At 57.4% G+C, this 12028-nt stretch overlaps 1 protein-coding gene across 2 annotated transcripts; it reads right to left on the bottom strand.

Annotated features, from left to right (window-relative positions):
• Window positions 1-847: 847 nt before the first annotated feature.
• CAPG (capping actin protein, gelsolin like) lies at window positions 848-6617 on the bottom strand. 2 transcript variants are annotated; one of them, XM_037371646.1, is made up of 10 exons: window positions 5625-6617; window positions 4039-4107; window positions 3800-3972; window positions 3573-3727; window positions 2959-3126; window positions 2132-2281; window positions 1947-2039; window positions 1366-1498; window positions 1201-1289; window positions 848-1108 (listed from the first exon to the last, which is right to left on the bottom strand). In XM_037371646.1, the coding sequence occupies exons 2-10, from the start codon at window positions 4059-4061 to the stop codon at window positions 1043-1045; spliced, it is 1050 nt and encodes a 349-aa protein (XP_037227543.1). In that variant the 5' UTR covers window positions 4062-4107; window positions 5625-6617; the 3' UTR covers window positions 848-1042. The 2 variants fall into 2 exon arrangements, with proteins under 2 accessions (XP_037227543.1, XP_037227542.1); XM_037371645.1 differs by lacking the exon at window positions 5625-6617 and adding an exon at window positions 5171-5402.
• Between the last annotated feature and the right edge of the window lie 5411 nt (window positions 6618-12028).

Below are 12028 nucleotides of genomic sequence, written 5' to 3'. Positions count from 1 at the left end.
CATGACACAGGTGGCCCTGCAGGATGCCATATGGGGTGGCATCACGCTGGGGTGCTGGGGACATCTTCCTGCTGCTGCCACGGCCCCTGCACTGCCATAGCCCTGCACTGTCTGTGTCCTCTCGTGTCCCCCCACCCCCAGGGCTGGCACAGCACCCAGAGCAGCACGACGTAGGACTCGGCACCATTCCTTTATTCTCCAGAGCCTGGGTGCAGGATGGGGGAAATGTGGATGCAGGGGTGGGGTGGGCATGGAAATGGTGTAGGCACAGAGGTGGGGTGGGCAGGAAGATGATGTGGGCATGGGGACAGCATGGGCATGGAGACGATGGGGTGCAGGTGGCACAGCACGGGCATGGGGTGGTGCGGGCATGAGCAGAAAGGTGGTGAGGGCGTGCAGGTGGCAGAGGCATGGCAGCAGTGAGGGTGGGGGGGCTTGGCACAGGGTCACTGTGGGCATGGCATGGGCTTGGGGTGGGATGGGGAAGGGAATGACAGGGCATGGGGTGAGCAAAGGCACGGGGGTAGGATGGCACAGGGCCGGAGATGGTGTGGGCTTGGGCATGGCATGGGCATAGGGTGGGCAAAGGCATGGGGATGGGGCTGGGATGGGGCTGGGATGGTATGGGGGTGGAGATGGGATGGGGATGGCAGGGGGATGGAGATGGGATGGCATGGGGGGGGCTGTGATGGAGATGGGATGGCATGGGGATGGCAGGGGGATGGAGATGGGATGGCATGGGGCTGGGATGGCAGGGGGATGGAGATGGGATGGCATGGGGGGGCTGTGATGGAGATGGGATGGCATGGGGATGGCAGGGGGATGGAGATGGGATGGCATGGGGATGGCAGGGGGATGGAGATGGGATGGCATGGGGGGGGCTGTGATGGAGATGGGATGGCAGGGGGATGGCAGGGGGATGGAGATGGGATGGTCACAGGGACAGCTGAGCAGGGTGCAGGTGCTGGCAGGGAGCTGGCACAGCCGGCATATGCCTGGTGACGCTCTGGGCTGGGCGCTGGCCCTGTGGCCACCTACTCCCTCACTTCCAGCTGGTGAAGAACTGCTTGAAGAGGGGCGTCTCGTGGCCCTGCGGCAGGATTTCCACCTGCCAGGACAGGTACAGGGAGGGGATGGGGACCAGGATGGGGTGACATCATCCATGCCAGCGCCCGGGCACCCCTCGCCGCCTGCACCCACCTGTGTCCGGGGTGAGTGACCCATGCGGGTGATGACCTCCTCGGCCACCTTCAGGGCCGCCTGGCGCTCCTGCTCATTGGCCTTGCGCCCTGTGGATGGGGACATCAGAGCCATGCTGGGGGTGGCCCCGGTCCCCCCATCCCCCCCGACCCTGTCCCCAGGCACCTTTCCAGACGTAGACCTTCCTTCCGGCGCTGTCGTCCAGCACGAAGCAGTCATCGGAGCAGAGCAGGCTCTGGCTGAAGGGGCTGCTTGTGGCCACCTGGCTCAGGTCCATGCGCCCTGTCATGTCTGACACCTGCCCGTGGCCAGGACGTCACGTCACTGCACGGCTACCCTGGGGTCCCTCAGCTGTGCCCAGCCCTGCGTCCTCCCACACGGCCACTGCAGCATTCCCCATCTGTGCCCTGCCACAGGGCCACCACAGTGTCCCCTGGCCATGCCCAGCCCCCTATACCCCCTGAGGCCACCGTGCTGTCCCCTGGCCATGCCTAGCTCCATGTGGCTTTCCTAGGGCCACCGTAGTGTCCCCCAGCCATGCCCAGCCCCATATAATCCCTGGGGCCACCACAGTGTCCCGAGCCATATCCAGCTCCATGTCCCCCACTGGGGCTACCGCAGGATCCCGCAGCCATGCCCAGCAACAAGGCCACCCTGATGTCCCCTGGCCATGCCCCGTGACCGCCATGGTGATACTCAGCTATGTCCAGCCCTGGTGCCACCATGGTGCCCCACAATGGCCTTGCCTTGTAGAGGACAGCTGCCCCCGCGTTTCTTTGGTCGGCCACAACGTCCTCCTCAGGGCTGCCCTCCTGCAAGGTGGGCTTGGGGCCCAGCACCTGCAGGTGAAGAGATGGGGTATCACGGACCCACCCCAGGGTCACTCGGGTCCCCTTCTCCTCCCGGCGGAGATGTCCAGGCCCCAACACACCTGGAGCATCTCAGGTGGCTCCTCGCCATCCACCACGATCTCCAGGCGAGCCTTGCCACCACGCTCACCATCCCGGATGGCCATGGCCAGCTCCTGCGCCTTGCTGCGCTCCAGGATGTTGCACCTGGCCCCGCACCAGACAAAGAGGGTCTGGGGACAAGGAGAGGGACAATGGTGATGAAGCCATCCTGTGGTGGCCCGCAACCCAACTCACCCGGGCTGAGGGTGAAGGAGTCACTGGCGTTGAAGGTGGCCCAGGGAGATGCCCCAACAGGCACATGGACACCGCAACAGACGGACACCCAGACAGGCAGACAAGACACCCAGACGGATAAATGGCTGCCCCAATGGACGAATGGACACCTGGAGGGACAGGCAGATACTCCAACAATCAAACACACCTATAGATAGGGGGGACACCCCAAATTGATTGATGGGCACCCCAAGAAGCAGATGTCTCCAGGGACAGACACCCCTGTGGATAAACAGGTGGCCACCTGGAAGGACAGAGGAGCAACCCAGCAGCCTGGCACTCAGAAGGACAGACAGACAGCCCTGCCAACAGACACCCAGAAAACCCGGCAGCCATCCCTATGCGTGGACGGAGGCTTTGACAGACAGACGGACACCCCAACAGATGGACACCCAGAAGCACAAACAGCCATCCCTACAGATGGATAGTGCAGAGGGACACCCGAAGGAGCTGGTGGACACCCCAGAGGACAGATGGACACCACAAAGGACATGTTGCACTTTGCCCTGCACCAGGTGAGAAGTGTCTGGGGGACAGAGGGAGGGACAGCAGTGACAGGGCCACCCCTGCCCACCTCGCCCAGGTCAAGGATGAAGCAGTCGCCGGTGTTGAAGCTGGCCCAGCTCAGGTCCTGCTCGCTTGCCCGAATGTTCTTCTTGCCCTTCACCTGGTAGAGTTTGCACACGGGGCCGGCACCAGCGCTGGGGCGGGTGGGCTTGAACGCTGAGTCCACACCTCCCTCCTGCTGGCACGGGGGTGCTGAGCACCTGGCACGGTGTCCAGCACCCAGTGGGGAAGACAAGCACTGGGGATGGATACTGAGCACCCAGAGGTGATGCTGAGCACCCACCAGGCAGGCTGAGCACCCAGCAGAGATACTGAGCACCCAGAGGTGATGCTGAGCACACAGTAGAGCTGTTGAACAACCAGCAAGGATGCTGAGCACCCATCAGGGATGCTGAGCACCCAACATGGAGGCTGAGTGCCTACTGGGGATGCCCAGCACCCACAGAGGGTCTCACATGCTCAGTGGGGAATAAGCAAGGTGGGGAGGGTGCTGAGTACTCAGTGGAGATGCTGAGCACCCACTTGGGATGCCAAGAGCCTGGCTGGGATGCTGAGGGCTCAGCGGGGTGCTGAGCACTGGGGGCACCCCAAGCCTCCACTGGGGAGGCCCAGCACCCGTACCTGATAGGTGATGCCACGCGGGAAGTACTCCATGAAGACGTCGGACTCGTTGCCCTGTACCTCGCGGTGCGTCACGGGGCGCTCACCCAGCAGCGCGTTCAGCTGGGTGGAGAGGAGGGCACAGGCGCCCTGCTCGTCCCGCGAGGAGTCCCGGCCTGTGGCAGCGGCCAGCACTGAGCCCCCTGCTCCCACCCCTGCCCCCCTCCCCTCACCCCACCAGGGCTCACCCATCCAGAGGTGGAGGTGGGCTCGCTCGTCCGGCCCGTTGTGCAGCACCAGGTAGGCGTCCCCCGAGAAGAAGGTGCCCCATGTTGCTTTGGGGACCTCCACCGGCCGCAGCTTCTCCACCCGCCAGATGTGCAGCCCTGGGCGGGTGGCGTCGGAGCCGAAGGGGGAACCGCTGTGGGGTGAGGGGGGGGCGTGAGCTGGGGGGGCGGGGGGGGGTCAGGGGGCGAGGGAGTGGTACCTTTTGGGGAGCGCAGTGTACATGGCGTCAGGGAGGTGGTGATATCGGAGGTGGGTGGATACCACAGACCTGTGGGTGGAGGGACGCTGTGAGATGGACAGCACAAGGGACGGAGAGCCAGGAGGTCAAAGACCAACAGGGAGATGGACGCCCCAACAGACACTGAGAGGGACAGAGAGACACCCCAACAGACACCCAGAAGGAGAAGCAGACACCCCAATGGACAGATCAACACCCAGAAGGACAGACAGATGCCCTGGCAACCATCCAGGACAGATGGACACCCTGATGATGCCCCAATGGACACCCAGAAGGACAGATGGACACCCCAGCAGACACCCAGAAGGACAGATGGACACCCTGATGGAAATGAACATTCCAACAGACAGACAGACACTCCAACAGACACCCAGAAGGACAGATGGACAACCCTGACAGGGAGATGAACACCCCAATAGACAGATGGACACCCAGGAGGATGGACAGACACCCCTATGCACAAACAGATGTCCCTATGGGTAGGGGGACACCCCAATAAATGGACCTCCGGGAAGACAAATGCCCCAATGGCCAGTTGCACCCTGACATAGAGCGGGACACTCAGAAGGACAGACAGACACCCCTACAGACAGACAGGCACCCTGACAGCTAGGCTGACATCTGGAAGGACAGACAGACACCCCAACAGCCAGCCAGCCAGCCCGGGGGGGGGGGGGGAAGCCCCAAGACAGACAGATGGACACCCCGAAGGACCCCTGGCTGGACAGACAGACACCCCCCTGCAATGGACAGACAGTGACACAGCCGGACAGACGGACACCCCAACAGACACCCCCCTGCAATGGACAGACAGTGACACAGCCGGACAGACGGGCACCCCAACAGACACCCCCATCTGACGGACAGACAGTGACACAGCCGGACAGACGGGCACCCCAACAGACACCCCCATCTGACGGACAGACAGTGACACAGCCGGACAGACGGGCACCCCAACAGACACCCCCATCTGACGGACAGACAGTGACACAGCCGGACAGACAGACACCCCAACAGACACCCCCATCTGACGGACAGACAGTGACACAGCCGGACAGCCAGGCGGACCCCCGGTGGGCGCACAGCCCCTCACTCAGGCGGGCGCAGCGGGCGGTGGCAGGACGGACGGACACCCCGACGGCCGGGAGGCTCCTGCCAGCCACAGGCACGCGGAAGGCAGCGGTGACTCAGGCGCAGGAAGGGTGGGGATGTCACCCAGCATCATCGTCACCAGGAAAACTCCCCACAGCGGGAGCGGCTCAGCACGGGGCTGACGGGGGGGGCACCGGGGGTCCCGTCCCCCCCCCACCCCGAGCCACGCGAGGGTGTGCGCTATGGACAATAAGACACTTGCAAGATTCAGAAGACATTGCGTATTAATTGTCACTCACGCAGGGACCAGTGACACAATTCTCGCCCCACACAAACCAGCGGTGCCTGCACACAGTACCACCCCGTGTGCCCCCCGGCGGATTTGCCCTCTCTGGGGGGCTCCTGGGGTCGGAGGGCGCCATCCCCCCCCCGCCCCCCCCCCCCCCCCCAGTTACCTTTGTCCCGCTTTCAGCCAACTTTCTGTTCATGTCTGTGGGCTGCAAGCCCTTATCGCCCATCTCCTCCTGCGCTTTTTTTCTTAGATCAGCATCGAGACAGAAGCTTGTCATCAGCAGGTCTGTGTTTCCTGCCCCCGCAGAGGCGGCCCCCCTTAATTAGAAGTCCCTTCATTCATCAGTTGTGACAACTCTATAGGGTCAGCTTGACCTAAGTTTTGTGCACGTAAGTGCTTAACCAGAAACACTAAATCAGAGTTTAGCACTAGATCATAACTCCATAATTTGGGAGTTTAGACAATTCCCTCCCTTTGGGACTTATGTGCTATATGAATATCAATATATATTCATATATGAATGTCATGTATATTCATATATGAAATAAGTCCCACTCTCTCTGAACTTCTTTCAGTTGCAGCGATACAACACTTCACCATACAGTGTCGTATGATGTACAGGCAAATATAACGATCACGAGTACGATAATTACAATTAACTTCTTGATCTGTAGGTGTAGATCAGGAAACCAGGAGGTTAGCCAATTCCAAACTTTCTGAAGTCCCTAGGAGGTGTCATCTTTGTGGACCTCATGCAAGATTTTAGTATGTTTCTAAAACTCTTGGAAGTCGGTAGAATTATGTCACTTTGACACATGTACACACAACAACTAGTATTAACACTAGGGCAAATGCTGCCTTGAGGTGCCCACAGCATACCTGATGCCAGCCTGTTTTGCAGAGCTATTTCTGCAACGCCTTCCTGCGAAGCCCCCGTGGCACCCGCAGCATTGCTGGCTGTCCCTTCCGTTACTGCCTATACCTTTATCACTGCCTTCCCCAGCTCAGCAACCCCCAGCCAAGGACTAGAGCACCCAGCAAAAGCACAGCATCGAGTGGGTCTGTCTATAACGGGTTTTAATCCTGCCTGTAGAGGAAGGCAGGCAGTGGGTTGATTGACACGGGTGATGTGCAGCTGTAGCTTGCTCCCACTAAGTGGTTAAATAGCCCTGAGGCTGGTGGGAGGGGGTGCTGGTGCTCTGACCTCTGAAGGAAGGAGATGCAGCACAGACAGTAGAATCTGACCGATGGTAAGAGCCTTGTTGCAGCCTACTGGTTTGTTGTGCTGCAACACCTGCCTATAGCTCTGTGGGTAGGTCCTTAACCACAGATTATTATCAAATTTCTCAGCTATAGTCATATTGGGAAGAGCCACCCCCAATGTGCAGGTGCCTGAGCCTCTTGGTGGTGAAGCTTTTCGTGCTACGCTGCCGCAAACCCAGTGCCACCAGTCCCCAGTGGAACATTCCAGTACTTTCTTGCAGTTAATTCTGGAGGGGTTCATCAGACCAGACACAATGCAGGTGGTGCCCCACAGACCCCAGTTCCTCTTGTGCGTGTCACACGCATCGCAGCGGGTGAGTGGGGTTTCCATACTGTCCAAGTTCAGAGGGCAGTCTCGTTCCGATTAGCGCAGTTTGGTCTTGCCCACAAGTTACTCCAATTAGTCCTGAATGGAATGGGGACACCAGCTAGAGGAATTCCTCTGTGAGTGCACCCAGGGAAATGGGTACAGGCCCAACAATCAGTCCTATGAACAACCACCATCGATTTTTCCACCATTTTCAAATGAGTGTTCTGTGTCCATGAGGCCTCCTGATCCCACCGAATTTGAGAATTTATCGCACCATATTGCAGTAACAGGCAAAATTCTATACATCTGTATAATGTTTAAACAAGTATCTACAAAGAAAACATGCTAATATTAAAGAGACAGTTAAACTCAGACCTCCCTGTTATACAATCCAGTCCTACAGAGGGGCTTGTTTCAGTCCAAGAACGGTTCATTAAAATCTCTTGATTTTTAGTTTCAAGAGGAGCCATCTTTCAATTTCCACTTTACTTCAGAACTCTTAATCCTGGTGTAACGGATCCAAGAATCAATTCCTTTAAGTTCACTGCAGTACTAGTTGCCAGCATTACTAAATACGGTCCTTTCCGCCGCTCCTTCAACGGCTCGGCATGCTGCAACACTGGTAAGATGACAGGTCTTACGAAACCCTTGTATTAACGTTAAAATTAAGCTTTCACCTCCATCTGCACGGCTGTTTGTGCTGCCTGTTAGTATAGCAAGAGACTCAACCCAGAACTTTATGATTCTCGAGTTCGCTTCAAGCATAAAGGCCCTCCTGGCTTGACAGTCCATTCTGGCGGTATGGTGGTCCCTGTGATGTATCCACGGAGCGACTCCTTCAAGCTTGGCAGTGTGTAGGTGGTGAGTAAAATCTGGAGAGGACCTTTCCACTTCTCTTTGAGCAGTTTATCTGACCACACTCTCAGATACACCCAGTCTCTGGGTCGGTCTTGACTTGATGTGGAGGCATGTCCAGGAATAAAGGTGCGCTCACGGTGACGTACCATCCTTCTTGGGTTTTGGTTGCCTTTAGTAAATGAGCCAATGGCTCGTCTTCTGGTGTATGCTGTGAGCTCTTAGGTCCTAACTTCTGGATTTTTTCTGGCAGGACTAGCAATCCTTGCCTTTCAGCTGCTTCTTTCGCTGCTTTACCTGCCATTCGGTTTCCTAGATGCACTGGACTATCTACAGATGTATGCGCTTTACAATGTTAAATTGCCACCGATCCAGGAAAATGGATCACCTGTAAGAGTTGTTGGATCACTGGCCCGTATTTGACTGGGAATCCTTGAGAGATTGAGAGTTCTCTTTCTTTCCAAATGCCCCATGAGCACAGACCACTCCATCGGTGAATTTTGAACCTGTCCATACATTAACAGGGTTATCTTTTGACAATTCCAATGCTCTCAATCAGGCTATGAGCTCCGCCTTTTGGGCTGATGGGTCAGATGATAGGGCTTTGGCTTCTAGTATTTTCCACACAAGGCTGCTACCATCTACAGACAAGTGCCAGACAGTGTTCCCTGTTGGCGTCTCTTTCAAGTCCACCGGGCTAGAGCAAACCTGTTCCATCGTTTGCAAACCATCACAAGTGAGTTCTTCATTTCCACTAGGCTCAGCAGCAAGGGCAGCTGCGGGATTCAGGGTTGTGGTCACTTTCAGTTCCACATTGTCTTGTTCCAAAAGGACGGCTTGATTCTTTAGCATTCTGCTTGGTGACAGCCAGTGCCCTCCTTTCTGTTCCAGCACCGCCGTACCTGCGTGGGGGGCAAGTATGGAGGGTTTTGGCTCGTGTGTCGGTTCCGGGGTCTCTTGGCTCAGTAGCTCTGTAGCTGCTGCTGCTTGGAGATGGGCTGGCCGTTGTCTGCTGGCATTGCCCAGGTGTTTGGAAAAGTACCTGCGCATCTTTTCCATGTCCCCAGTCTCTGGGCCAGCGCTCCTAAGGCAACGTGCGATCTTTCATGCACCAATAGTTCAAACGGGTTTTCTAGATTTCGGGACGCCTCGAGCTGGAGCACTCACGAAAGTCCGTTGCAATTTAGAAAACGCATCTCTGCACCCCAGAGTCCAGACAAGAAGTTTTCTGCTTCCTCCTGCAGCTTCCTAGGAGAGTTTGGCAATGAGTCTGAAATTCATTATCCATAAGCGACACCGCCCGGCCATCCCGAGGAATGCTCCAAGCTCTTTGATTCCGAGACTCCGCTGGCCCTTGGGAAACTGTAAATCCCCAACACGTTACTTCGTGGGTGAGCGGTGCCTTTTTCCGGGATACTTGGTACCCCCCTAGCCCCCAAAAGTTTAGGAGATCTGTCATCAATGGTATAGAATCTTCCATATAGCTGGTTGCTAGCAGTATGTCATCTACACAGTGCAGCACGGTGACATTTTCATACACCTTTTGCCAGCTTTCCAGATCTTTGGCCAATTGATTTCCAAAGATTGTAGGACTATCTTTAAATCCTTGTGGCAATACAGTCCAGCACACGTGGGTTTTTCTACCAGTCTCAGGGCTTTCCCATTCCAAAGCAAACAATTCTTGACTCACAGCGTTGAGTGGAAGGCAAAAGATCACAACTTTTAATTCTAACCTAGAAAATCATTTATCTGTCCCCTTCAGGGTGGTCAGGAGGGGGTACGGGTTTGCTGCCCCTGGGTGGACATCTTGCACAATCTGATTTATAGCTCTTGTATCTTAGACCATTCTAGATTCTTCTGAATTTGGCTTCCTGACTGGCAATACTGGAGTTATATTCTGATTGGCATTCCCTTAGTAACCCCAAATTTATGAATTGTTCCATTAATGGCTCTAGTCTAATGACTTCTAGTTTAATTGGGTACTGCTTTTGCCTTACTGGTTTGGTGTTTGGCTTCAACTGGATGAAAATACTCCGGTGTGTGCTTGGGGTCCTCACGGCTCCTCCGACCCATGGAGATCCCAGAAAGCAGGTCCCACCTGGGGCACTCAATTCTGTTACAGAAAACTGTCACCAGGAAAGCTCCCACAGCGGGGGCAGCCCAGCACGGGGGCAACAGGCCATTGCGGTGTGGGGCATGGAGGGGTCCCCCCACCGCGCACCCCGAGCCACTCGGGGGTACATGCTACGGACAATAAGACATTTGCATATTCAGAAGGCATCGCGTATTAATTGTCACTCACGCAGGCAGTGACACATTTCTCGCCTCACACAAACCAGCGGCGCCCCCAGACAGCACCGCTGGAGGGTTGTACCACCCCGTGTGCCCCCCGGCCGGTTTGCCTGCTCTGGGGGGCTCCTGGGGTCGGAGGGCGCCATCCCCCTCCCCCGTTACCTTGGTCCCGCTTTCAGGCAGCTCCGGGTGGGCTGCGCCCCCAGCAGCCTGTCTCCTCCCGCGGCCGGTGCTGGGGGCTCCTCGCTGCACAACCCGGCTGACGAGGTGTCTCTCAGCATCCCCAAGGCCGCCCCCCTTAATTAGAAGTCCCTTCGTTCATCAGTTTTGATGACTCTAGAGGGTCAGCTTAATCTAGATGTTGTGCACAGGTTTGTTTAATGTACGGCTGAACAGTAAAGCAGAGTTTAGCGCTGAATCAGGGGTCGGTAGTTCGGGAGTTCAGGCAGGGCTGAGCGGGGGGGGTGGTTCGGGGGGTGGGGGTGGGGTACAAGGGGTGTCCCGAATTGCCAAATCCCGTAGCCTCAAAGAGGGGAAACGACATCAAATGTTTAATAAAACAAAATGTATTGCTAGAAGTTTGAGACAATTGAAACGAGCTAGCTGTTAATGGTTAATTCAAGATTTATTTTTGTGTATCCTGCTTTGTCGAGCTTCGAGGAGCGCTGATAAATCCTTTGTCCACAAGAGCGACCCTGGAGGAGGCTCCCCACGGCGAGCGGAGCTGCCCGGGAGGGTGGGCTCGGCAAACCCGGGGGAAACAGAACTGGTGGGGATGGCACCCTCCGACCCCAGGAGCCCCCCAGAGAGGGCAAACCCACCGAGGGGCACACGGGGTGCTACAAACCTCCAGCGGTGCTGCCCGGGGGTGCTGGGTGAGAAACGTGTCACCGGTCCCGTGCGCAAGTGACAATTAATAGGCGATGCCTTCTGAATATGAAAATGTCTTATTGTTGTCCGTAGTGTGTACCCTCGCGTGGCTCGGGGTGCACGGTGGGGGGACCCCCCCATGCGCCTGCCGCATGTGGGGACCTTTCCTGGTGACAGTTGATGATGGGGGGAGCTGTACTGGGGGAGTCGTACAGGATCCGGGCACTGTGCTGGGAGTGGAGCTGGAAGTGGGGGGCACTACTGGGGGCTGCATGGGTGGAGCACACAGGGGGTGGGCTGCAGCAGAGGCTCACTGAGAGGCACTGAGAGGCACATGGCTGGGACCTCCCCCCCCCCCCCCCCCCCCCATCTCCCCACAGGCCCCAGCCACAGCATTGCTGGGAAGTGACTCACAGCTGGGGGGGGGCACGTGTGTGACGAGTGTGGGCGGCCTGAGCCCGCCACGTGGCCCCACCGGCCTCCACGCAGCCCAGGGAGCCTGCTGGGCCGGGGCGGTGGGGGGCAGCTGCTGCACCCCCTCAGTGCTTTGGGTGGCACGCTGAGGGGTGCGCACCCCTTCCTGCCCCCCAGCCCCGGGGAGCTGGGGGGGGGCACGTGTGTGCAGCGCGTGTGCAATGTGCATGCTGTGCCGTGTGCTGCATCCCACGTGCAGTGGGTGCGTGGTTCACGTGCGTGGTACCTCTGACACACAGGGCATCCTGCATGCTCCGTGTGTAGTGCATGTGCAGGGAGCCCGTGGGCAGCCTCCCACACGTGTGCAGGGACTCGTGTGCAGTGTGTGTCTTGTGTGCAGTGCGTGTCCCACGTGCAGGTTCTCATGTGCAGTGTGTCACACTGCGTGTCCCATGTGCAGGTTCTCACATGCAGTGCATGCAGTGCATGTCCCGTGTGCAGTGCGTGTGTGGTGTGACAGTGTGCTGTGGGGTTCCCATGTGTGGTGCATGCAGTGTTGTGTA

Source organism: Falco rusticolus, chromosome 20, assembly GCF_015220075.1.
Source record: "Falco rusticolus isolate bFalRus1 chromosome 20, bFalRus1.pri, whole genome shotgun sequence".
Lineage (NCBI taxonomy): Eukaryota > Metazoa > Chordata > Aves > Falconiformes > Falconidae > Falco > Falco rusticolus.
The sequence above is the reverse complement of the archived record's forward strand: the minus strand, read 5'-3'. Positions and strand labels throughout refer to the sequence as shown.

Excerpts from the sequence above, each read along its gene's own strand:
- CAPG (XM_037371646.1), bottom strand. The coding sequence starts at position 4,061 with ATGTACACTGCGCTCCCCAAAAG. Across the intron at positions 2,040-2,131 it reads AGCCACCTGAGATGCTCCAG|GTGCTGGGCCCCAAGCCCAC; the intron begins GTGTGTTGGGGC and ends CTTCACCTGCAG. Across the intron at positions 1,290-1,365 it reads GAAGGTCTACGTCTGGAAAG|GGCGCAAGGCCAATGAGCAG; the intron begins GTGCCTGGGGAC and ends CCCCATCCACAG.